The 26,702-nt window shown below is 56.7% G+C and overlaps 1 protein-coding gene across 2 annotated transcripts; it reads right to left on the bottom strand.

Annotated features, from left to right (window-relative positions):
* Nucleotides 1-373: 373 nt before the first annotated feature.
* Nucleotides 374-20,832, bottom strand: RPH3A (rabphilin 3A). Of its 2 annotated transcripts, XM_086623406.1 has the most exons (20): nt 20,756-20,832; nt 20,208-20,222; nt 19,272-19,415; nt 12,259-12,388; nt 11,868-11,954; nt 10,700-10,865; nt 10,336-10,377; nt 7,921-8,073; nt 7,414-7,506; nt 7,187-7,246; nt 6,913-7,116; nt 5,775-5,854; nt 5,301-5,375; nt 4,318-4,427; nt 3,613-3,739; nt 3,075-3,131; nt 2,730-2,881; nt 1,604-1,685; nt 977-1,073; nt 374-504 (listed from the first exon to the last, which is right to left on the bottom strand). In XM_086623406.1, exons 1-20 carry the CDS (start codon nt 20,830-20,832, stop codon nt 374-376), a joined length of 2,082 nt encoding a protein of 693 aa, XP_086479532.1. The 2 variants fall into 2 exon arrangements, with proteins under 2 accessions (XP_086479532.1, XP_086479533.1); XM_086623407.1 differs by lacking the exons at nt 10,336-10,377; nt 20,208-20,222.
* Nucleotides 20,833-26,702: the final 5,870 nt, after the last annotated feature.

Below are 26,702 nucleotides of genomic sequence, written 5' to 3'. Positions count from 1 at the left end.
GAGGAACACAGAGCATCACACACACAACGGGAAGGCTATCACGGCGTGCGTGAGACTAGTGAGAAAGAGGAACAGTCGGAGGATAACTATTGCTTGACAAAATTACACACCAGGATAATTCAGTGGCCTCCTCCCCCCCAAAAAAAGACCAAGCAAAAAACCCCCAAAGGAAGTGAATACAAAAGATCTGGGTTAGTTTTCAGGTGGAGGTGAGGACAGGGCATGGAGGATGCTCGGAGGAGGCAGAAGAGCGTCGCTGCCCTGGGACCATGGGCGTGTAGCAAGGCGTGACTGCGCTGGAAGACGGACATCGGAGATCTACAGGGCTTGGCAGAGGATGGGCCGTTTGGGGAGGTTCGGGCAGCGGCTCCCTTTAATCACTGGCGATGTGGTTCTCGTTTTGGAGGGTGTGCCAGCGTTCAATCTTCTTGTCCTTGTTCTTCAAGCATTCGTACCAGTGTTTCAAGCGCTCCCCCTTCGCCGTGATGCCGAGCTGACAGCCGCCTGGGAGAGAGGGAGGAGAAGAGACATCATATTCAGAGATGATGTTGATGTTCCACTTAACGATTTCCATGAGGGACAGACCCCACGTTCAGGGCATTTCTCTCCACCTCCTGGATTTAAAATTCAGTAGAAACTACTAGAGCTGCTCTGCCTGCACAGATGGGGCAGTACAGCGGGTGCACTGTATCTGATGGCCTGGTGCAAGTGCCCGACCAACCTGTGTGGTCCCATTTCAAAGCTCAACCTGGGGTTCCTCACAGGTCCATCCCTGGAAGTGTTTAAGGCCAGAGTGGATGAAGCTTTGAGCAACCTGCTGTAGTGGAAGGTGTCCCTGCTCATGGCAGGGGGGTTGGAACTAGATGGTCTTGAAGGTCCCTTCCAACCCAAAGCATTCTGTGATTGTGACCGACGCATGCCTCGTGTACAGCTGGTGCTGTACCAGCCATCAAAACCGCACCCCCGAGCAGCTCACCGATGTAATCATTCGATTTTCCGATGTCGTAATCCCAGACAGAAATGTCCAGTGACTTCTTGGCCAGGTCGCTGTGTTTTATATCGTAGAAGAACTCCTACAGAAGGAGAACATCCAACGTCACCCCAAGCATTCCAGAAAAATACACCCAGAAAATCACAGTTCAGGAAACTCTCTGAACAGCCTGAATTCAAAATCCAGCGAGAGGATATGGAAAATACATTAACGAAGAGCAAACGCTCCTCCTCCTCCCAGGACCACGGCACGCTGCACAAGCCCATAAGCCATGCTCACCCCTTGTATCTAAGTCAACGTTTTCCAGGTGTCCCATCAAGGCAGCACCGGCCGCGGGACCCCCCAGGGACGCTCATCCCACCCACACCCCTGGCCAGGGGGACACGGAGTCGGCAGCACCAGCAGCAGGGAGGTTTTGGTGTGTACTGGTGCTGCCCAGCACTGAGCTGGTGAGATCACCCATGGCAAAGTCATTCCTAAAATATCCCTGGGTGTGGAAAGGGGAAAGGAGCAAGGAACCAAACCCGGGGGAGTTTTGTCGTCCATCTCCTCCATGCAATGTAGTAATTGGCTGCACTGATTTAATAATACAAAAATTAGATCTGTCCTTACCTCGTTAAACTCGGGATTCAACGTTTTCTTCTTAATCTGTGTCTTGTGCTTGGCCTTTTTTCCCATGTCAGGCTTCAACCAACTGGGGGCAACAGAAAACAGCTCAAAACTCCAGTGCAAGAACAGCGTGAGAGTTTATGAGCTCAAAACAAGTGAGGTTTGGGGCTAGAAAAAAAGCAACTGAAGATATTTAAGGCAAAGAAATGGGTTAGCCAGTCTCTCTTCCCACCTTCTGAAATCACCTAAAATAAATGGATAATCAGTAAAATCCTGAACGCTCCTATTTTTCTCCCTGGGTTGTAACGTTCAGACACCAAAAGCGCACGTGCTCTTGACATTCTTCCAAACCAGGCATCGCTCCCAAGTCTTTTTTTTCCCCCCAAGCTGGGCTAAAGAGATGGTTTTTGGTGTTTTACGGAGCAAAAGCCTTGGTGAACTCTTCATTTTGCTGGGGAGGAACCAAGGCCAACAGTGGGGAGTGGCTGAAATGGTTGGAGAACATGGCAAAGGAGCAGCTGGGCCGGTCGCCAGCAGACCAGGGTGATGGCATGGCCCGTCACTGAGCCTGGTTAATGGAAAACCCAGCCAAGAAGGTGGGAACGCAGAGAGAGATGGGGAGAAATATAGGAAAAAAATTGCAGCAGACATGGGACAGGACAGGGACGGGCACAGCTGGGCGAGCCCTGGGCTCTCCGCTGCAACCAGCACCCGGGCTTATGGGGCAGCAAGTGGGGCCTGTGCTCCTCGTCAGCATGAAGGGACATCAAGCCACACCTGCCCGGCATCCATGGTGGGTCAGAGCTGGGGAGAAGGACCTCCTGTCCTCCAGCTCTGCAGCTATGAGATGGTTGTTGGGTCTGTCCATTTGGGAACCTACGGGGAGCAGAGGGACCCAAGGGCTGGGTCAGTCTCGCCCAGCTTTGGCCACAGCAGGGGCATTACCACCTTGCACAGGCATCGCCGGAGGGCAGCTCGCTGCTGCGTGAGGTCTCAAGGTGCTTCAGAAATGCTCTCCTCTCTCCAGAGGTTTCGGAAGGAGCTCTCAGCCCATCAGCTGCTGCCCAAGGACAGCGGTGGCTCCATGACCACGCGTTACCGTGCTACGCCGTCGCCCGCTCCCACTTACAGTTTAACAAAAGGGTCCGAGTATCCGTTGGCATCCATAGCTGCTAAGTGCACGCAGCGTACGATGCCCACGATCAAGCCGCCCTGCTGGGTGCTGTACATGAGGGACACGAGGATCTTCCCACGCTCCTCCACATCCCCGCCACGGTCTACCTGCAAGAGGAAGTGACCAGAGATGGGGACATGGGGGCTGAGCGAGGAAGACTGTCAACTGCAGAGCAGATGAGAGAAGATGGATACAATGGAACCTCGTATCTCCATGACAGGGGCGTGGAAAATTGGGCTCGTACAGGAGAGGTGATGGGTGAAACGTGCATGGAGCATGTTGTCCTCCAAGGACTCTTACCTCCTCTTCATACAGTGCCATCCCACGGGATGAGCCAGTTGTTCCAGCACGCTTCATCTTTGATGGGGAAGGGAAAAAGAGAGACAGCCATGAGTGACTCCATCTGGGAGAGGCACCATCCTACAGCACAAACACTCCCAGGAGCCCAGCTCAGCTCTTTCGTTGGACTCGGCGGCTCAAGTATGTTCATCTGCTCCATCAACCTCCACCTCAGCAGACTCAGCACCTTGCCCGCAGCACTGGAGAGCAGAGTTCAGGGATGAAGCAACCTCCCTCTCCTCCACAGGGACATACATCAGCATAGGCTGGAGAGGCCCCCGGAGTCACTTCCCCTGGATTCCCACCACGCTCTTATCTCCTGGCCTTCAAGTGTCACATCAGCCCAGACACAGGTGGGAATCCGACTCCTAAAGATGCCAGTGAAGCCAAGCACCTACAGCTCTTGGCTGGTTCCAGCTCCAAGCCCACCACTAGCTCCCTCACATGTTATTTGGTAGCAACCTCAACGGTAGCGGAAAGACGTTTCACCAAAACTCACGGGTATTACTCTCTCCAAGCAGATGTTGAAGTTCTTTTTCTGATTGGCTTTGAGTTTTTTCAAGGAAACTCTAGTTTCTCCAATAAACTCATTGTGGCCAAATTTGTCTTCATCGCACACAGAGATCCTGAAGGGAACAGGAAAGGGAAACATCAACCAGGCTGGAGCGGTACCTGGCTCCAGAACACAAGACCACCTCAGCAAGGGCACTGCTCGGGGGGTGGACAAAGCAAAGCACCATCAAAGCCTCCATCCATCTGGTTCTCCTCCGACAAAAAGATGTCAGAAGACCACACTTGTTTTGCCAGAAAAATCAACACTTTTAACATGTGCTCTGAGATGGGGCAAGAAATCAGAAGGTGGAAATTTGCTGCAGGAAGGAAATGCCACAGATTTTTAGAGACGCCTAAACGCTTTGCTGGGGCGCTGTCAAACCACGCACAGATGTGCAACACCCACATCTCTGTGCTGATAAGAATAATAATGAGACCAGTCAAAACGTCTTTCTGTCTCTTTTAAAAAGGACCACCAAAATCAGCACGTTCACGTGAAGCATGTTCATTTTGACCAAAACCTCTGCATTTCCAGGTGCCCTATCAACACCCGCGCGTTGCTGCCGGTGCCCTCTGGAGGAAGGCTGGCTCGCGAGGAGACCCACGGTCCCCATCCCACCGAACCGCGGGACACCCCAGCTCCTCGGCTTGCCTGAGGGTTTTCCTTTGCATGTCCTCGTCTGTGATGCCGTGGTACACCAGGGTCTCGTTCCACACGGGGTTACGGGTGTTGCGCAGAGTCTTCGTTCTCAGCTTATTTGACTACGGCACAAACCAAAACACGGCGTAATTACACCCCCGAACTCCTCCCCACCTACATTCAGGCTATTGGCAGAGGAGGGTAGTGGTGGTCTAAAGGAGGTGACACCTTGGGAAACGAGGAGCTCTGCCACTGGTTCATGTGTCTTTCAGAAACACGGGTGCAAAATAAAAAACTAAAAGGCAGATCAGCAAACGAGAGAGTGAGAGAAATCAAAGCAAATCCCAAGCGCATGACACCTTGATTAACTCTGCACTAGACGAGGTGGCCAGAAAGTCCCCACACGTAGAGTAAATCCGTAACTATCCATCCAATGGTTTATATTATCAGTTTCCCCCTTGTTTTACACTTAGGTCCTCCAAGGAAAACTCTGAGCCAGGAGCCAGCACCCCTCAGGCACCGGGCCAGTGGTGGTCATCCATCCTCAAAGTTTCCCCCACCAAGATCAGCTTAGCTGGGCTAGGGAGTGAGATTCCCAAGGCTTTCTTGGATGAGGAGGGAGTTTACTCAATGATTATTTCTTCACCACACTAACGAGAGCATGCTGCAACTTCAAAGCCAACGGATCTTTCAAACTCTGGTAACGATTAGGTTTTTGTGTCAGATGTTTGGCGATGCATTGACGGTGCCACCGCCTCTGGAGGCCCCCTCCATCCCTACGCAGCTCCCTGTCTGCAGGATGAGCTGCTCCTCCGCTACGGGAGGGCATCTGCGAGCATCGTCGCTTTTCAGAGATACCTCCTGGGTGAAATAGCAGCAGCGAGAGACCATGCGGAGAAATCCAGGGGAGGAAGCCTGACGCAAGGTGGGGACCTCAGGGGGGATTCCAGAAACCTCTGCTGCATCTCCAGCCCAAAACACACCCAAAGCCTCACCTTGCTGGCTCCAGGCAAGAGGTGCAGCTTGACGTAAGGATCTGCCAGCCCGTTTGAGTCCATTGGTTTTAAGCCCTGAAAGACAAGAAAGAAAACACAGGGCATGGATCCTCCTTAAGTAGAGCCAGGGAGGAGAGACAAGCTACCCGTGAAGTGACTCAATAAAGAGAAGATGTGTCCAGCAAGCCAAGAGCCTCGTTCTCTGCCTCGAGCCAGCGTGGGTGTCACGATGTGCTGAAAAATCAGACCCACTCAAGGAAAAGCTCTACAGACCTCTCGGACCCATTCGAGGAAAAGCCCCGTAGATGTCTCCTTCCCAAGTAGGAGCACCAGTGCCAACAGCACTGGGTGGGGTCTCCCAGGGCAGCGGCCTTCGCCAGCGGCCACGTGGCTTCCAGCCCATCACACCAGGTGAGCTGGGAGCCAGACAGACTTAAATCAGTAAAAAGAAGGGGAAAAGAGGGAACCACTTACTTTGGCCTTGATGAGGGTGCAGTGCAGGGAGCTGTTCTCCTGGTCATAGAGCAAGCTGAACTCCAGTGCTCCCAGCGTGGCTGACAGCAGGAGAGAGGAGGAGGAGTCGGAAATTAAAATCCCAGCCAATAACTGTGTTTAATAAGCCCCGATTAGTAATAATTAGAAAGATTTGCAGTTCAAATGAAAAGCCGTTTAACCCATCAGCCAAACGGTCACACATGGACCCGGACAGATTCACGAGCTCTGGTCATCAAAGCTTTGCAGAAGTGGAGCTGCCCGGGGTACCGAGAGGGCAGCCTGCAGCTTTTGAGCTGATTTGGATATTCATCAAGCAAAGGAGGAGGTAATGGTATGAATCCTTCTGTGGGCACAGCTCAGGGAGGCAATGCCACCCCAGGGGCCACCCCGAGAAGGTGCTCTGGCTCAGGTGGCCAGCATCTCCTCCTGAGGCTTAGCCCTCGTTTTGATTTGCTGGGAATCAGCTCATGCTTGTGCTCAAGTGCTCACCAGGAAAAGATCACAGGGATGAAGGAGTTAGCACAGAACCTCAGCTGGGTCCATCGGCTCCTACCCGAGCATGATTCCCACACTGAATCATGGAATGGTTTGGGTTGGAAGGCACCTTCGAGATCATCCCGTTCCAACTCCCCTGCCATGGGCAGGGACACCCTCCACTACACTAGGTTGCTCGAAGCCTCATCCAACCTGGCCTTGAACACTTCCAGGGATGGAGCAGCCACAGCTTCTCTGGGCAACCTGTGCCAGTGCCTCACCACCCTTACTGGAAAAAATTTCTTCCTTAGATCTCACCAAAATCTCCCCTCTTTTAGTTTAAAGCCATCACCCCTCATCCTATAACTCCACGCTCTTGTCCAAAGCCCCTCTCCAGCTTTCCCGCAGCCCCTTTGGGCACTGGAAGCAAGCTGCCTTGCCACAGATGCTCGCCCTCACGCAGCAAGTTCCCTTTTAGGGGAGCAAATGACAGAACTCTGAGATCTTCCCCAAGGACCCTCCCTCCCGGAGACCCACGACCTTACGGTGCAAGTCCCAGTCCCCCAACAACCACCTCCTCAAAATCCCACGTTTCCCAAAGAAACCACTACCTCCCCTCTGGCCGGGCACCCCGGGTACATACTGCCTTCATCAGAGTCGTAGCTGTTGGCGTCCTCCTCCTCCTCCTCCTGGGGCGGCTGCCGCAGCGGGGCAGTGGGCACCGGTGGGGTGACGGGGGGCGGCCGGGCTGGCCTCTCCTCTCTGGTGGGGGGCATGGCATAGCCCCCTCCTCGCTCCTCCCTGGCAGCAGCACCGACTGGCTCCGCGGGTCCCAGCGGTGGGCTCACTGCGGGAGGGACCCTGTTAGCCCCCCGCACCCCCTGCCCCCCAGCCCCTCGCAGGCAGCCGAATTTTACCTTGTCTCTCCGGGAAGCGGCCGCCTGCCCCGGGACCCGGCCTTCCCACTGCTGGCGGTGCTGGGGACAGACGTGGCATTACTGGAGCGTTCACCTGGGTGATGCCCTCCATCCCTGTCCCACCCCAGCACTGCCCCAAGCAGGGGGTCCCTGCCCATGGCGAGGCATCGAGGTGTCCCCGCTGGGGACCAACCAAACACCCCGGCCACAGCCCCATCACGTCCTACCTGGGGATGCTGCTGGACCAGGAGCAGGAGCGGGGCCAGCAGTGGCTGGTGGGGGTGGCCGCGAGGCTTGCAGGGAGTTGGTCCGCTTCACACCTGCGAGGAGAAGGGAGGATTGGCCACGGGGCACCTGCTGCTCTCACGCTCTACATGGGGCTTTTCAAATCCACATCATTCCATGGGTCATGAGATGCCCCTTTGCCAGGAAAAGCATGGCAGGATCCTGCCCCTCCTCCTTGCATGCAGAGGAAGGGACGGGGATCCCCCTTCGCCTCCCCCCGACCCTGCCAACAGCCCAGACCTCCCCGTCAGCAAACCCCACGCAGCGGCGTAAAATAGGGGTCCTGGTGCTCCGCAATGGAAATCCCTCAGCGTCACTTAGTCCTGCACGACGAGCAGAGACGACCCTCGTACGGCTGCCAGCTTCGTGCCCCCCAGCCCTCTCCTCCTGTGTGTTGTGCAGACGTGTGTACCAAGCACACAGAACCATGCGCCGAGCGCAGCTCTCACCAGGGCTCCTGCTGACCCCGCTCTCGGCAGCGTGATCGCGGCCATCGGTGTCCCCGCCGGCGTTCTCGCTGCCACACGGGCCCGGTCTCCCCTCGGCCGGCTTGCGGCCGGGCACCGCGTGGCTGCCCCGGGCAGCCACCGTTGCGTCGTTGCCTGCCAGAAGAGGGGTGAAGGCAGTGGTGAGGCTGGCACCCGAGCGCCCACCCAGCCCCAAAGTCGGCCCTGAGAGCAGCTGCTAGGACGATGCCCAGCCCAGGCGGGAGCAGGAGGAGGAAGAGGATGGGTAGAGCCGCTGCAGCATCACCCGCAGTGCCTCGGGGACCACTGGCCGCCTGGCACCTGCAGGGCAGCAGGAGGGCTCAGCACCACCAAACCTGCACACGGCGGTTGGGAAAGCCCAAGGACACAGCGGGAAAACAAGGACAGAGGCATCCAGCAGCCGGTCCCCAGTGCCCATCAACCCCCTAATGCCATCGCAGCGCCGCGCTCCCTGGGATGAGGGGATCATATTTTCTTTCTGCTCATCATCTCCCGTTTATCAGCGAGACATCGGCGACAGCTGCCTTTGCCCCTCGCTCCCAGCCAGCCGGCAGCGGCCGGCCCAGCGGATAAATCCCAGCCACACGCGCCGGGGTGCCGAGACCCCTTTGCAGTGATGAATTACGGCCCGTGGATGTGATGGAAAAAGGTCTCGGCGCTCACCTGGCGCGTGCCGGAGATGCCAGGTATAAATCTTTGCTGTGACACAAATGGGATGTTTACCCTTGGCCGGGCTCTCGGCGGGCGCACAAGGAGACAGCGAAACGCAACAGATGGCGGGATGGGGAGAGGAGGGAGGAGGGGAAAGGAGCATCCACACCCAGGAGCCCCGCGGGGCGGAAACAGCGACACGAGAAGTCATTTTCCAAGGGAGCTTTAGGAAAATGATGGGCACATCAGGAGCATGCCGGTCACCAGGAGGGACCTGCGGAGCCTGGCAAAGCCAACCCGTGGGCCAGTTGCCGGCTTAAATAAAAGCAGCCTGTTGCGGGGCCGGGAAGCTTAATGGGCACCGGCTGCCACCACGATTAAATAGTCTTAATTAAGTGGTTTCCCCAACTGCTGCTGCGTGGGAAGATGAAGACCGTGGCTCAGCACAACCAGGCTGGGCTCAGCCTCCCACCGGTGCTGTGAGCTGTAGCACGGGCTGCAGCCAAGCCTGGGGACTCCCCGCCATGGGTACCCCTGCCATGGGATCACCCCAAGACCACCGCCCAGATGCACAGGATGGGTCCCCATGGTGAGCAGTGCCATGGGCTAGAAGGAGCACGGCTCGGCACGAGGCTGTGCCACTCCCCCTGCCTGCTGCTCACCCAACAGGGAGCGAAGCCCCAGGCTCAGAGCTCAAGCATGGCCCAGGGCACCAGCCGACACAACCTCCCGTGCCCCGAGGGCCACCTGCCAGCTGGGTCACCGCCATCACACGGGCCCTGGGCTAAAGGAAGTGTGAGACTGAGGGGACCGCTGCAGGGAGTGGGTTGTGTCCTCAGCTCCCTCTTACTGGCTCCATGCTGCTGAGGAAGAGGAGGGTTTGCAGTCACTGGGGTGCTCTCAGCTTGACTGTCACCCGGCTGGGAGCAGCTGGTGCTGGAGAGGGGTCAAGTCACCTCATTGCCTTGGCACCACGACACCAAATTATGAAAACGGAGGCTGTTGTTCAAAACGAACCCCTCGCGGCACGCGGCCGGGCAGGAGCCCTGAGCCCAGCTTCTGCTGGTGCCAGTGGCTGCAGGACACGGGTCCACAGCAGCACATGGCATATATGGGGTCAGAAATGGGTGAGTCCTGGCGAGGAACATGGCTTTGCCCCTGCAAGCGGGAGGCACCAGCTGCTGCTGCTTAACACAGCCCCACGGGCTGGCATCACCGTTAAACACAAGGATGCAGGGCAGAGCCTTGGGGGGCTGCAAGTGCGGGGTGGGGGGGACAAGGTATAACCATAAAACCCACCGCCGCGTCCTCGCCCCGCTCCGCTCCCCGTGCGCAGCACAAGCCTGGGCACAGGGCACCGGCAGCTCCGGTGGGGAACACCAAACTGTTGGCTGCTCCGACGTGCGCGTGAGCATCCTAAAATTTCCAAGAGGAGTGTTTCTAAGGACTGCCAGTTAATAACGAGGAAAAAAACCCCACATCAATCAGCAGTGGGAAATGACACCGATGGCGACCGTTCTGCCCAGCGCTCTGAACCACAGCGTTCCAGCCCTGGCACGTGCGGGAGGTGGGGAAGGATCAGGATAACTCGGTCCCGGCATGGTGGGTGGCAGCAGCAAGGAAGGGTCCCACGGTGGGGAAAGGATGGGGAGAAGGAGAGACGGGGCTCAGCACAGGTGGCACCGCGGCAGCAGCGCGGGGCAGGGTGCGAGCGCTGGCGCTTACCATCAGAGTCCTGCTCGGCCGGGGGCCCGGCGTCCGCCTGGCCTTGGGGGGCACAAACAGAGCGAGATGGGGTGAACCTGCAGCCCTCCCACCTCACCAATGCCCACCCAGGCCCTGCTGCCTCTCCTTCCCCACGTTTTCATTCTTATTCTTATTTTTCCCGAGGCTTCTGCATCACCATGTTCATACCCAGCTGCTGCCTGAACCACCGCCCGGGCACCCCAGACCCTCACTCAGCAGCTACACAGGGTGCTTTTTGCCAGGGCTCACCCCCACAAACAATGGGGACCAGACCCACCTCCTCACTGGCAGGACCCCTGCCCCTTGCATACAGGGAGGGGGTCAGCACCCCGCTGTCACCTACCTCGGGTGGGTGCACGGGAGGGGAGTTTCGGGTCCTGGGCCGGTGGCTCCGATGGGCTGGGCTCGCTCAGGGCTTGGGGTGCCTTGTTCTTGCTGATGGGCATCGGCTGCGGCAGCACTTGCTTGGGCAAACCCTTGAAGAACCAGGCGCCGGAACGCTTCCACACCTGGGGGTGCAGGCAACAGGGTGGCACCCACGTCTCAGGGTGGGCAGGAGAGTGATGCTGGGTGCAGACCCGGCAGCCTTCACCCCCCTGCTTCACTGGGGTCTGCCTCTGGCAGGCAACACCAAGGATGTGCACCCCCATACCCTGCAGTGACCCTGCGGCCCGTCCTGCTAATTAACTAACTCTCTGGCTTTTACACGCAGTCGATGGCAGGGAGCTGATCTCTGGCTTCAACCCAGGACTTTGGTTTGGAGCAGAGAAAAAAAAAAAACAAAACAAAAAAACGAGTATTTTATCTAGAAAACAAGGTCATCCTATAAGAACCTGACTCAAGTACTGCGTTCAGCTCTGGGGTCCCCAACATCAGAAGGACATGGAGCTGCTGGAGTGGGGCAAGAGGAGGCCATGAAGATGATCCGAGGGCTGGAGCACCTCTGCTCTGGAGACAGGCTGAGAGAGTTGGGGCTGTTCAGCCTGGAGAAGAGAAGGCTCTGGGGAGACCTTCCAGCAGTTTTCCAGTACCTAAAGGGGCTACAGGAAAGCTGGAGAGGGGCTTTGGACAAGGACGTGGAGTGACAGGACACGGGCCGATGGCTTTAAACTGAAAGAGGGGAGATTTAGATTAGATCTAAGGAAGAAATTTTTCCCTCTGAGGGTGCTGAGGCACTGGCACAGGTTGCCCAGAGAAGCTGTGGCTGCCCCATCCCTGGCAGTGTTCAAGGCCAGGTTGGATGGGGCTTTGGGCAACCTGGTGTAGTGGAGGGTGTCCCTGCCCATGGCAGGGGGGTTGGAACTGGATGATCTTTGAGGTCCCTTCCAACTCAAACCATTCTGTGATTCTAAGTAGCTGGGCAAGGTTTATCGGTTCTGAAAGTCCCTGGAGCATCCCCCGCTCTGAAGCTGGTCCCGTCTTAGAGGTCTAGGGTGGGGCTAGTGCACAGTGTGGGACCGGGGCCCCGCTCCGGCAGGAACCCCCCGCGGCAGGCGAAGCGCCGCGCTCACCTCCCGCTGCTCGCTGCAGATCTTGCAGAGCCAGATGGCGCGGGGCCGGCTGTTGGTGGTCTCCACCCCGCACTTGGTGCAGACGTTCTGCAGAGAAAACAAAGCGCCGAGTGGCAGCGAGGATGCGGCAGCCACCGACGGGTCCCATCGCACCAGTGTCAGCCCTCGGGAGCGTGCGGTTAACGAGGGCTCTGCTGGCACAAACACTGGTGATGGCAGAAACCCCCCGAGATGTCCCCTTGTGCCATGTGCAGAGGGAGGTCGGGCAACCGAAACGTGTGCCAAAGGACCGAGGTGCCCATTTTGGCACCAGGGGGGACGCATGGGACTGGGTGGGGGGGTATATGGATGGGACTGGGTGGGGGACACATGGGACTGGGGGGTGCCTCACCTTCTTGCAGTCCTCGCAGACGACGCAGGCGGATCCCCGCGGCCCCAGCTGCTCCCCGCAGAGGATGCAGCGGTTCACCCCGTCCCCCAGCACGCTCCGCCGCATGTCCTCCAGCCGGGTCATGAGTCTCCTGGCAGAGAGGGGACAGAGACTGTCAGGAAAGACCCAGCACGGCTGGGATGTGGGGTCCCACTCCCGAGGGGCACCTAGCTGCCTTCAACCCAGCTTCCAGCAGAGCTTCTCCTCTTCCAGCAATGGGAACGCAAGCGGGGGAAAAAGACACGTCCCAGGGGGCATGTCGGAGTATTATATTCCCCTATAGCTCTATATTGCACCAATATGAACGTCCACCGTTGCTGCCAGGGGGTGGGCACCGGCCCTGGCTCCCACATATGCACACGTGCATAAAACCCACCCAGGTCAGCACCGTTGCACAAAGCCGTTTGGCATCAGTAAAACATCTTTTTTCCCCCCAAATGGGAACCTCTCCCCCCGCCCAGTCCCAGCGACTGCCTGCGGAAGAGCTGCGAGAGGAGATCTCGGAAGGGCTCTGGCAGGAGGACTGAATGAATTAATTCATTTTCTCATTTTCTAAGAAAAAAAATTGTATATTATCTATTTCATGGAAATTCTCAGCCCTTGGAGTAAAATGCAAAAAGCCCTGAAGAACAGGCTATAAAAACACATCTGTTTACTGCAAAGGTGAAAAAAAATAACAAAAACAACACAACAAATAAACAGTTAAGTAACTTCTGAAAAAACAAAACAAAGCAAAACAAAAAACCAGCCCAGCAGTGGCAAAAGCAGTTTGCAAAGGAGGAGCAGGAGCAGCAGCAGAAGCAGGAGGCGAGTTGTACGCTCAGTTAACCCGGAATCCTGGCCCTAAAAATAGCACTAGAAGGGAAAAAGGATGCATTATTTACGCCGTCCAGCGAGGAAAGAGAAGGAACGAAGAAAGGGAGGAGGAGACCCCCGAGTCCCCCGCAGAGAGCCGCAACCCATCCGCTCCCGTGGCATCCTGACCCGAACGTGACACAGCCACCGACGCCGCGGGCCACGAGAACCACCCGACGATTTAAAAAGACGTTTTCCCCCCGTGTCTGACGACAGCTTCGGGTTTCCGACAGCTCTGCTGCCAGCGCCTTGGGATCGCTCAGCGACGGTGCCTCCGCGGTCGGTCTCCAGCCGCTGGCAGGGCGGCCGGCAGCCCGCGGGAATGCCGCGGGGGTATCGTACGTGGGCGCTTGATAAAGGAACAGCAGCAAGAGAGGGGGAAAAAATAAAACCCCGTGGAACATGTAAGTTATTATAGTTCATAAAATGCCCCGTCGGACACTCGCCGCGGTCAACGGGAGCGTCCCGAAGCATTTTATCAGCCACGGAGCGAAGCCCAAAGCGGGGATGTGGCTCCGTGACTCGGTGCGCGTTGTCCGACCGAAGCCGCCTTATCCCAACGCCTCGTTTCGGAGGAAGACGCTGGCTGTGCCAAAACCTGCTGGAGAATTTCCCGCTCGTCCCCACGCCGGGGCTGAGCTCCCCAGACTCGTGCGCGTTCAGGGATGCGGAGGTGCCTCCTGACTGCTGTTAGTGAACATCCATCCATCCATCTCCCAGCAAGGAGATGGGAAAGCTGGACTGGGGCTGGGCAGCCAATGGAGCCAGAATTTGGGAGAAACCTGGAAGCTGGCTGTTCCCCAAACACTTCATATTTAAACGAAACGCATCCCATCGGGTTCCCAACCCACGTCCCACGACGTGCGACGTGAGGTTCCCCGTGACGACAAATAACCAACAACATCCAGCTTCTGTTGCAGCACATCACTCCCACCTCAGCAGGGGAAGCGTTTTTGGGGCAAAACCTTTCTTTTCCTGGCAGCGAAGCAGACGTACGAGCCCGCGCGCTCCGCTGATCCCCGCCTCGGTGCTGCAGGAGCTTCGCTCCAAGAGCAGCAGCTTCCAGTTGGAAATCTGCAAGCCCAAACAAACTTATTATAGAAACTAGAACAAATGGCACAATCAAAGCAAAAAAAAAAAAAAAAAAAAAGAAAAAAGGAAAAAGAAAAACCCAGCCTTTGCATTTCAAGTGATTCATTATTCAGCTGCAAAAATCTTTCCTGGTCTCTCATTTATCAGAAGCAGCTCCTTAAGAGGGTTGGGGTTTTTTTTTTTAAAACCAGTGGAAGAGCTCCAGCAGCCAGGACACACCTGTGGCACCCACGTCACACACAGCACATCTGCCTAATTAAAACATCCATCCGAGCCAGGGAAATTGGGCTTTTTGCCCCCATTTCAAACACTGCCCTGAGAGGGCTGTATGAAAAGTCAAGATTTTAAGTCCTGGCGTGAACCTGATGGAAAGAGGGCAGGACCTGGGAAGGGGGTACCACACCGACACCCATGGGCTGATGGGAAGCTCCAGATTAAGGTGATAATGGGAGCAAAAAGTGCAGATTTCCCTCCAGCTCCATCCAGCCGGAGCCCCACGCACCGGCTGTTCTCCGGCACCTAATGCTTCCCAGAGGGATCCTGCTCTTGCCTGTGTAGCAGCCAGGAACAAGCTTTCTGCCTTCCCAAAAGCTTTTTCTCTCTCTCTCTTCCCTAGAGATTGTTCATTTCTTATTTTTATTGCACATAAACCAGCCATCCGGCTCATCGCTCTCCCCTGCTCTAGGACTACGGCAACGTCGTCTTTACCGTTACGGGCACTTCCCAGCGCCCATCCCTCCGGCCTCTGTACGGCTGACTTCAAAGAGAAGGAAACATACTTCAAATTGTTAAAATAGGGAAGAAAAAAAAAATAAAAACCCAACGAGAGGAGTAATTGAAGCCAGTGGCTGGGAGCTGGCTGAGCCTGGCACCCAGAGACAGCCCCACGGAGAGGGAGAGCATCCGCCACGTGCCGAAGAAATACTAGTACTGGTCAGTGATGGGAAGAAGATAGAAGAAACATCTCCCAGCATCACGGAGCCACCTCCCACGATTTCAGGCAGGCGGAGGGTCCCGCAGGGATGCGGCAAAGGGATCGCTGGATCCTACAAAGGAGGGAAACTCACAGCGCTACGGCATCGGCATTTTCTCCATCCAGAGAGTCGCCGGCATTAAGCGCTGATGATCCCGGGAAAGAAGCCTTAACAGTGGGAGAGGCACGCACAGCTTTGTCTGTTGAAATATTCATCGCCACTCCGCAAAAATAAATGGCTAAAAATGCACTTAATGGGTTTTAAATCTCGTCGGGGAGGACGTTTAATGCAGCAGAGCAGGAGCTGCTTGCGCAGGGGTGGGAGAAGGACCCAATCCGGGGCACCGCACCCGGGCGGGGACGGATCCAGCCACCTGGATCAGTGGCAAACCAAAAAACATTTCAAGTAAAACACAAAGGAGGTCACAAAGTGCCTCCAGAATTCAGCGCTGACTTGGCTCCGTGGGGAAATCATGTGCCTTAAAGGGCTGAATATTAAATTAAGGCTAATTTGAACGGTATAAAAGAGATAAGAAAAGCAGCCAAGCTACAGATTCATGAAAACATAATTAACATCGGGACGAAAAATTAGAAGCAATTTTCTCCCCTTACAAGCACACAGGTAACTAAAGGTAAAGCATCATTTGAGCTGTTACAGGTGGACTTCCGAGGCTCCTTCTCCACCGAGAGCCCCGCTCCGGAGCGGAGCTGCCCAAGGAAGCCGGCGGGATCCTTGCGTTTCTGAGGATCCTGTCCCACACTGGTGCATCACTCCAGGTGCAACCTGTTACAGCGGGTGGTTATTTTGCAGGTTCATCCCAGTCTTGGTAACAAGAGAGGAGTTTTTTTTTTTTGGGGGGGAGGGGGAAACCACACAAAAATCAAAATCCCACAAAAATTCAAGAAGCGCATGAGCCATCTTCTGGCCATGAATTACCCTCACCTCTTCTAGAAGCTGGCATCTCAGGAGGCATTTCTATCTGCATCCAGTGACTACCCTGCCCTTCCCGGCCCTGCTTTTTATTTTTGTGTTGTCTGAGCACGAGGAAGAAAATACGAGACCGTGGTCCTCGGAGAGAGCATCTCTGCTGCCGGCCACCAAGGTTAATGACTTAATCCCCAGTGACTTCAGCCATCTGCTCCAGCATTAGGCACGTGTCAGCCCGGCAATAAGCAGCCAAATTCAAACACAACCCTGCTCGAGAGCTGGTCCTCTCCGAGGAAAGGTGAGGGGCTGTGACACATGGGGGAACAGTCAGAGCAACGTGTCACATCAGCCCTGGAAGAACCGGCTCCGTGCCGCGAGGAGCTCTCCAGAAACAGCGATTTCTAACTTGGGATGGTTTATGATATTTTCTTCGGTGCTGAGAGAGCAATGGACCTCATTAGGGAGCGGAGCAGGCTTAGAATCACAGAATCATAGAACGGTTTGGACTGGAAGGGACCTCAAAGATCATCTAGTTCCAACCCCCCTGCCATGGGCAGGGAAACCCTCTACTACACCAGGTTGCCCAAAGCCCCATCCAACCTGGCCTTGAACACTTCCAGGGATGGGGCATCCACAACTTCTCTGGGCAACCTGGTCCAGTGCCTCACCACCCTCAGAGGGAAGAATTTCTTCCTTAGGTCTGATGGTGGGTTCTCGATGGCACCCAATCATAGGTGCGCAATGGAGCCAATTAGCGCCTACAGCTCCTGGAGCATCGCGTGGTGGGAGATGACACAGAGCGGCAGCAGGGACCCCCGAGCGCAGGACCAGGCCAAGCAGGGAGGGAGAAGGGATGAGGACAGATCCATCCCTGCCACAGGTCTGTGCCACCCTCCGAGCCCTGTGCCCGCTGGCCGTCAGCCCCTCTGCCCCTAAACTGCCCCAAAGGATTATCCTGATCCGCAGGCAGGTGTAAAGCCCTTCATCAGCTCGAGCCCGGCACGCTCTCACCGTATCATGGTTTAAGATGATTTCAGCTCCTCTTACCCTTCTCTGCGCTGGGAGACAACGACCCAGCCAAAAAAAAAACCCAACACGCTAAAGTGTCCCTGTCCTACAATCCTCATCAGCATCCAGATCACGTATCCCACCGGCCTCCAGCCACCCCCGCTGCTAAAAATACTCTTTCATGAGATTAATTGGAGCTGGATTTGACACAAAGTTCGATTCCACAAACATCTTCTCAACAAACGGCATCGATTTGTTCCCACCCTGCCCCGGCCGGGCCAGGGGCTCGCAGGATGGGGATGCAGGAGGGGGGATGGACGGCAAAAAATCCGGAGGGACTTCAAAGCACAAGGACATCTGCTTGCAGCCAGCACCCAGCTGGAGACTTCAGCATCACTCAGGTATTGCACATAAAGCTCCAACACATCCCCTCATGAAGACAACTCCAACCATCTACCGCATGTTCCCCCTTCAGAAGGCACATTTGTTCACGTAATCTATTCTTTATACTAACCAAAACCAGGTTTTTAATGGATTTTCCTTTTTTTTTTTTTTTTTCCCCCTTCCTCATGGGAATAGAAAACCCTCAAAAACCACAGAAAAATCAGGCTTTCCCAGGGCTCATCCAACCAAGTGACACGGTCACAACCGCTGCATCCCTGCCAGCCCCAGCCTGGAAATCTGCATTATTTTGTAATACAAGGAGAAACCCCGGATAACGTCCGAGCGGCTCCTGAACGGGCGATTCCGTACGAGGGTGACGGAGCCGCTGTCCCACGTTTCCGTAGCCGTGGCTCCTCCAGCCCTTGCTGCTCGAGCCAACAACGACAGCGGAGCTGGCGCGGCTCCCGCTCCGCCTACGCGCGGCGGGGAAACGGGCTGCGCCGGCGCATCCGCCGGCCTCCCCGCGCTCCGCGCCAGCTTTTTCATGAATGGAGATGAGAAACCTCATCCGGATCAGCTAACGAGGGTAAAAAGGCAGTTTCTGCAGGTTGGTACAAGCTGCAGGAAGGCACAGAGCCAAGAAAAATAAAATAAAAATCTCTCTCCCCCCGCCACTGCTGAAGTTCATTTAAGCATAATCCAAAGAGCATCATGTTGGAGAGTGATGGAGAGCTATGAGAGGGGCTTTGACGTTCTCCAAGGCAGCAGAGAGCTCGGTTCCTGCCTGGGCTGGAGTTATTTTCCCTGCAAAGGAGGCAAAAAAAGCGAAAAAAAACCCAAACCAAAACAAAAGCAGTTGCTGCTTAAGCTCAGCAAGAATAAAACGTTCCTCTAATGAAAAAAGGCGTGACGCCCGACAAACGGGATTACGGAGATCCCCTCCAGAACACCATCCCCAGCACAGCCTGTCCATACCTAATTATTGGCATTATTCTACTCAGCACCTTTGCCCAGGCAGGGCAGAGATGTGGTAAAAGTGAACATGGGCACATCTTGCGTGGGCACTGGGGACCCCCCCAGCACCCGCTGGTGATCGTGGGTACCCCCCACCACGGGTGCGGTTGGGGCAGCATCAGGACCCAGTCCCACCGTGTGGCCAGCACCGAGGACGGGCACCACTGAGACATGTTCAGCTTCACAAACAGCTCATTTCTGGGTGACAGGAGCAATTAACTACTGGGACATGTGGCTGGAGGGGGTGACAGATCCATCCACCTTCCCAAAACGAGACCAAACCACCTTTTGGTGAGCCACGGCTTTGCCCATGCTCACGGGTGCTCAGGCTCAGGATTGGGCAAAGCAGCAGCAGCTTCACTCCCCGAAGTGAGATGTTATTAATGATCCCTTCTGGATTGAAAAAATAATAACAATTAAAAAAAAAAATAAAAAGTCAATGAGACTATAAATTGTCGGTCCGGAGCGCAGTGGCAGCGGCACGCCGAGCGGCAGCGGCACACCGAGCGGCTCCCTCCCCTGTTCCAGGTTCCTCCTGGCCAAGGACCAACGCCAGCTCAAACGGATCCCTCCGGGCTCTTTTTCAGGAGAAACACTGCAGTGCAGTAGCTGCTGCCCAGGAAAGCAGCCAAGCGAGCGCCTTCCCCTGCCGCGGTCACCAGCGAGGCTCGGGGTCCCCGCCGTCCCGGCAGCGCGGTGCCGGTGTCACCACCACCTTACCCGATGCGCTCCTGCTCCATCTCCTCCATCTTCTCGGCCCGGGCGATGACTCGGTTGATGATCTCCTTCTCCTCGTCCGTCAGCTCCTCGCCCTTGCGCTGCCGGTCGGGCTGGCCACCCCGCGCTGCCCAGCCGGCGGGGAGCCTGTGGGAGAGGGGGGGCCCAGGCTTCGTCCGCGGATCATGCGTGTGCACGCACACGCGTGTGCGGGCAATAGCCAGGCACCAATTCCCACGCCCTGGGAAGAAGGGATCCGATACCTCCCCACCCTCCAAGCTCCCTTCTAGCAGGAAGCCTGCTCTCATTTCTAGTTTGGGGGGGTTTCACATGGAAACACTTGTTTCATATGGAGAAAAAACAATTTTTTAAAAAACATTTTCATTAATTCCATTAAGCATCCGTGGCCGTGGGTGTTTTCCCACCCTGCTCTCCGCAGGGTTTGCTGGCGAACGGCGGTACCGGGGGGTGGCACCGCAGGAGCGGGTGTTCTTTTGGGTATGTTTCACCAAACACGGGAGTTTTTCCTCTCCTGACATCATTTCCAAAGACCGTTTTTGCACATGGAGCCCGGCCCGGGTGCCAGGCAGCTTTAACCCACTGGCACGGCACCGTCTGCCGCTCAGCCCCGCAAATTAGCAGGCAGCAGAGAGGCAACGCTAACGAAGGATGCGAAAGGCAAACGTCTCTCCTCCCCTCAGCTTTCTGCTCATCTAAAAAAAGACCTTTCCTGGGTCTTTTTCCCCCTGGGCTGAGCTGACCCGCACGATCTTAAACCTGAAAATTAATTAAAACCCTGTGCAACGCTTCCCCAGATTAATTGGTTTTTTTCTTGTATTCAGGGCAAGGCTTTTGCTGCTCTCCCAAGACCGTCAGAGCGGCAGGTAAAGAGCAATAGCCCCCCCAAAAAAAAATAAAAAAAGCAAGTGAGATACTTACTGCTCCTTCTCGCTGCTGGGAGGCACAGGGAAAGAGAGGGAACAGGATTAGGGGAGAGAAGGGATGAGGACAGCTCAGCCCGGGCGCTGCCAGCGCTCTGCCCGCCTCGGCGGTGATGGTCCCCAGCAGCGCGTCCCTCTCCACAGGTCCCCACTGCTCCTCCGAAGCGGTGCAGGGCAGCGAGCTCCGAACACGAGCTTCGCCCATCCCCTGCATCAGCTGGGCACCCAAAACCAGCACCCACCCTCGGGTGCTGCCACCACCCACCCATCCCTCCATCCACGACGGAGACGCGCACAGCGGCCGCGGCAGAAGGCATCCGGACGACGCTCCGCGATGGCACCGGGGTGCACGCGCACCCGTGGCTCCATCCCACCACCTTTCTCCGGGGGTTTAGGTGGCACCATGGCAAAACAGCCCCATCGGATGGCGCAAACCCAGTTCCCAATGTCCCCAGAGGAAGGAGCGGGGCGGCTGCACCCCGAGGGACTCTCCTCCCTCCCTCCCTCCCCAGCAGCATCCCTGCGACCCCGGCCCCCTCCTCTCACCTGGTCCGGAGAGACATGGTCCTGTCGCTGGGGCACATCCACCGGTCAGAACTGCCGCCCACCACCGTGTCGGTCATCGCCGGTGCCGCGGCGAGCGAGTTCAGGCGCACCGACGAGCGCCGGCTCGGCACGCTCACGCCGCTCGCCTGCCCGTGCTCTTGGCTGGCGAAGGTAACCTGGTGCTTTCAGCCAGGCTGGAGGGGAAAACCAACCAAAAACCACACAATCACGCCGGGCAGGGGGTGATTGGCACCAAGAGGAGCGGGAGGAGGGAGGGGAACAGGAACGGTGCTTTAGGATGCGCGAGAGGCAGGAGCCCACCTCCGCCACGCTCCCCCGAGGGCGACGCAGCCGCACTCAGCGCGGATGTAATTAATGAGATACCTGACCTCACATTAATTATGAGGCTTCAGAGCTGGGAGGGAGGAGGATGTTTCCGTTTCAGAGAAAAAGCTGAAAAGCTGTTTCCTACAAACGAGGAAACTTTCCCCACGAACCCCCAGCACGTCTCGCTGTCCTCCCCCAAACCACATGCCCTCAGGAGCAAAACTCCTCTTCTTTGCTTTTTGTTTACTAAAATTTTTGCCAAGCGAAACCTGGAGAGGCACTGGAGGAGGATGTGGCAACAGGACCCAAAGATGACATTCTACCTACTCGTCTCCAGAAGATCCATCAAAAAGGGACCTCTCCCAACCCTTCTCCTTTCAGCAAAACTGATGGGTTTTACGAAAAAAAACCAAATCAATGGGGGAAAACCAGCACTTTTACACACTGAGCCACGTCCCCCAGCCAAGGGCAAAGGCAGGATCTGTCCTCCTGTGCAGCCCCTCGCCCCCACCCAGCCCGGGGGATGCTGCGATTACACCGTGAGTCACCATCACACCCAGACCCATTGAGGGTTCCCAAGAGCAGTGGGTGCAGCCAGCGGGTCCCTGGGCAGCATCGCCCACGAGGTGTCACCCACAAAGGGAGAAGCTCAGCTCAAGCCTCCCTTCACCGTCGTTAACGGTGGAAATAAGTGAGGAACGACACCCCGTCCACCAAGGGGCCGGCTTTGCCGCGGCACTACCGGGAGCGCAGGGCCCCACGGAGACATGTTGTCCCTTCGCCCGGACCCGCTGCCAACGGGGGAAGGTTTTTGCACACTCAACTATTTCCCACCAGTGGGTTTTTCCCCCCATTCATCTCCTCTGTGGAGCCAGTGTGGGGTCCCCCTCTGGCACCAGCATCCCTCCAGCATTGCCAGCAGCACCTGCGTTTGAATCGCTTCCTCCTGCATGCAGCAAAACTAAAAAGCAAAAAAAACCACCCAAAAATCCCATAAAACCCCAAACCCCTCTGCAGAACCCAGCCCACAGGCCATTCATCCTCCCAAACTGGCTCCCCCAGGAAGGTGCTGCCCCAGCCTCCCCCACGGCTGGAAGGGACCGCTCCACCACCTGCATCCCGCCGGGTCCCCGCACCGAAGCCGGTGGCCCGGGGCTGCCAGCAGGTCCCAGCAAGACCGGAGCTCAGCCCAGCTCCAGTGAATGCACCTTTGCAGGGCACAAAGCCACTCCAGCTCTCAGCACAACTCCAACAGGAGCACTGGGGAAAGCTGGAAAACAAGAGTTTGCAAAACCACCTCACTGAAATCACAAACTCCGAGCTATGAGAAAACATCCAACGATCCCAGAAAGGAGGGAAAAAAAAAAATAAATATAATTCCCATCCTCTGCTTTGCGCTCTGCAATATTGCAGGGGTTTCTCCATCAGGCTCTGAAGAGTCAGCAGAGATTTGAGGATCACCTTTGCCTCACTGATAACACCCAAAAATACAAATATAGATATATAAAAGAGGAAAAAAAAAAAAAAAAGAGAGAAACGAGGTGCGTGGGGTAATTAGCGCCCCGCTGGTTTCACACGGCGACTATCCCCGTGCCAAAGCAGCGGGCTCTGACGGACAAGGTCGGTTAAATAAGCAAATTGTTCACTGACATCCCCACGATCCGCACTGCAGCACCCAACTCCGGCCAGGGATTCGGGTCCCGCCGCGGCCGGGAGCGGGGAGGGGTCTCGCGGGGCTGCACGCGGATTTAAGGGGGTGCCCTGGCAGGGCAATGCCGTGCCCCTGGCACCGCTTTTGGGGAGGCGCAGGCGGATAAGGGACTTGCCCAAGGTCACGCAGAGCTGGAGCAGCAAAGAACGGGGGAAAATCCGCGGGTTTTTGCTAGCGAAGAGGGTAGAGCGAGACCCATCGTTTCAGCCGGTGGGGAGGAAAACTCCTTCCCCAACTAGAACTTTCTGCTAATAATAGCGAGGCCACGGGCACTTTGCTCTGTTGTGGATGGAGAAGAGCCCAGGGACGGCTCCTGGAGGAATCCACAAGCCTTTCCCTCTGCCTATAAATAATAGATTTTGAAGATCTACTTTGCATTACTTCCAGCAACTACTCTTGCTTGCCCTAATGCACGGTTCTGCGTTTTTAGCACACGGTAAAGAACAAAATAACAGCTCGCGGTGGCTTTTCCACACCCCCCTTTTCCAAATCCTTGCTTGTGAGCCAAAGGATGTGGCAACCCAAGTCATGATCGATGGGATGCAGCAGCGTTTCGTTAATGAAATGGAAACATCCCACCCTAGGAGGATGCCGAGGCATTCCGGGGTTTGGCTGTCCCCAAAGGGTCCCAGGACCCGCTCCCCCTCATCCCTGCTGGAGGTTCCCCGGCTGCAAGCGGAGGTCGGGAGGAGCGAAGTGGCAGCTCCCGCCAGCGCGAACGCGGCGCGTCCCGGGCAGAGCCAGGAATAGAAGCGAGGTCTTAATTTCTGGCCTTAAGGAAGAGCCACATGACTCTAATCACGCCGCTCCATTACTTCTGTATGACGGGGCCCATGAATTTGATCATGCCTTAATAAAAAGGGATTCAACGTCTCCCATGAATCACTCCACCTCCCTCCGAGCCGCTGGCGCTGCCGCCCTGCGCGCCAAGAGGTGCCGATTCGCAGGCCCGGCGCCAGCACCCAAAATCCAGCGGCTGCGGCGCCAGTGCCAAGCCCTGCCCCGGTGAGTCCCCCTTGCCCTCCGGCAGCCCTGGGTGGGCAGGGAAAGGCAGTGGAAGCCCCATGGCAGGAGTCCATCCTGCCCCACAGGCACCAGGAGAGCACCAGCATCCCTGTGTCCCCGGGCAGGAGCCAAAGGCACCGCAGGGACCCGAGCTGCCACCGCCAACTGAGGCATCTGCAAGGAGAGACTGTGTCAGGGCTGCCCAGACACACTGGTTTAGCCATTTGGAAATAACATACCAGGGCAGAAAAGAGAAAAAAATCCGTATTTTAAAGGCTCCTAGTGCAATAATGAGGTTTTTACGGTGAGCTCAACGTTTCACACTTGGCGGTGCCTGCAGAGATCGTCTCCACCGGCAAAGACACTGACACAGGCAACCTATTTCTCCAGCCTTCTCAGCTCTGCAATGCAGCTTTCTTAAATATTGAATAAGTCTGCTGCTCTACACCACCTGCCAGTGCCAATGATGAGGTAATTTTTGCATCGACAAAGCCCAACGCGATTAATCGGGTTTGAAAGAGCAGGTTTTCGAGCCCGGCCATTCACTCAGCGAAACACTTTTGCAGACAGGGCAGCGGCGGCGGCTCGTTATTCACCGCCAGACCCCGGACAAATAACCCAAAACGCTGCTCGGATGCCAAGCGGGAGATTATCAGGAGGTTTGGAACTCGAAGGGATGCAGGCACCGGGCTGACGGGGTTTTCACGCGAGCTCCGAGGCCACCCGGGCGCTGGAGCCGATTTACACTCCCCAGCTTGACCATGGAGCCTGGGATGGGGAGGGAAAAATAGGGTATGAGCATGGGATTGCCTGACGGGGCTCCCCAGCTCTGGGAGTATTTCGGGGTGGCAAGGACCCGGCGGGAATCTCCCAAGCCAAGTGGTGGGAAAAGCATCTCTCGACACCCAGGCTCTTCCTTTCCCAGGAAAAGGAGTTTTCCCGGCACGGGAGGCACGCATGCCCCGTGGCATCCCCTGCGGCGGATGTGCGTGGCTATAGGGGCCACGCTGCTGCCCCACACAGGGGGCTCACTTCCCTCCAGGGTCACGCAGGATTTGGTACTAACGGATGGAAAGTGGGGGGAAAAGGTGTAAATAGCCCCAAAATCGCTGCTGAAGCACCTGTGTGATGCTGCAAAATAATGAGCAGAGCAGAGGGAGGGGCAGAAGGGCAGCCCAGCCCCGCAGGGCTCTGCACACCAAAACTCCCTGGAGTCCCAACATTCCCGGGCAGCCAGCGTCCTCCGCGCTTCCGCTGTCTGGGATCTGGGATGCAAATCGTTTTAGAAGGTTCGGGCAAAACGAGGCGAGCTGCTCGAGGGGTGGCACTTCAGGAAACAGCCCACGTTCGAGACTTGCCTCTAAAAAAAGAAAGGAGAGAGGCAGACCTCAGCGGGCAGAGACGCGCGCAAGCGGCAAACTGAAGCTGCTTGGCCTGGAGCCACCCACGGACACTGGGACAGGTCTGGCAGCGGGACAGTCACCCTGGGACTCCAGGTGAAGCACTGAGGGACCCACAGCCGTGGCACCGTGCCGTGCCCATACTCCCAAACCGCCCGGCAACGCTGCTCCAGCGCAAGGTGGGATCCGTGCCCGGGGTGCAGAGCCCTCCGATCACACTGCAGCAAAGCGAGGGCCTGGGGTCCTGGAAATTCACCTTTCGGGAAAGACCCAGAACCGGCAAGTCCTAAATCCAGGTGGTTTCATCCTTTGTCCCCATGCCAGACCCTTACAGGGAACCAAAGCCCCGCAACCTCCCAGGGCAGCTTGGCACTAGCTGGTTAATTAAGGCTACCCGTGCCCCCGCGGGTACCCGGTGGTGATGACCGTGGTCCACAGGTGACAGCAATCCACAGATTAGAACCGTACCAGAAAGGCAAAGCAATGGAAGCCTTGGCCATCCTCGGGTGCCCCAATCCCACGGCTGCCCTCACTCAGCTGCTCCAGCCCCACGGCACGTCGGGACGCGACCACCACGACCTGGCACACTGCGTTCACCCACACAGGAGCCTACAGGGCTGCTCCCACCTCCTTCCAGCTAAATCCACACTGCAGCCCAGCCTGGAGCCACGGGGCTAGGAGCTCTCCTGACCACCACTGGCCTTGCTCTGGCCAATGCCTCTGCTGCCTTTAAACTCACTTAAGGTGCTCAGAGATGCATTTCTGCCCCCCCTCCCCTTAATTCCCAGCTCCCCATCACCCTCCGGACAAAGATCCATCCCAAGGCAGCAGAGCACAGTCAATTTTATTTAAGCAGCATGTTGACATATCCTCCAGCAGCTCCTTCCCAAACCAAACGCTGTTGTGATGCTGTCAGGAGGATTTACTCCCCTTGATTAATTGCAGGAAAGACAACGGTGGAAAAAAAGACACCCAAAACAACAAACTTCTGGGCTTATACGACTTACCAGTGGCTGCTGGAGCTGAGGGTCTCTGGCTGGGTGGTGCCCGAGCGTGCCCCGAGCCTGTCCAGTGCTCTCAAACACAGCAGCGGTGATGCCATCGCTCCTCTCGCCGCGGCAGAGCTGCTCCGAAGGCTGCTTAGCAACAGATCGCTCCAGCACACCGATCCGGGCACCGCTGGGGACGGGACACACGGCCAGAGCCACTGAGACGAACCGGCCCCATCAGGGCCGCTGGCAGGAGGACGGCACAGGGACCCCCACGCAGCTATGGCAGTGGAAGGAAGTTTCAGGATGCGGAAAGGCCGGGAAGGCCACGCCAGCCCGGCAATGCAGAGCATGCTCGGGGGCAGCAGGTCTCGCTCGGCACTGGAGCCAGTTTGCCAAAGGTGGTGACAGTCCCCGCGAGACGCCCCAGCAGCGGCTGAGGATCACGGCGTCATGCCGTGCCACGGGAGTGATAGCCGGGGGTGGGCGCCTGCCCCGTGCCTGGACCGCAGCCG

Source organism: Tauraco erythrolophus, chromosome 19 (assembly GCF_009769465.1).
Source record: "Tauraco erythrolophus isolate bTauEry1 chromosome 19, bTauEry1.pri, whole genome shotgun sequence".
NCBI lineage: Eukaryota > Metazoa > Chordata > Aves > Musophagiformes > Musophagidae > Tauraco > Tauraco erythrolophus.
This window is presented reverse-complemented; position numbering and strand designations above follow the sequence as displayed.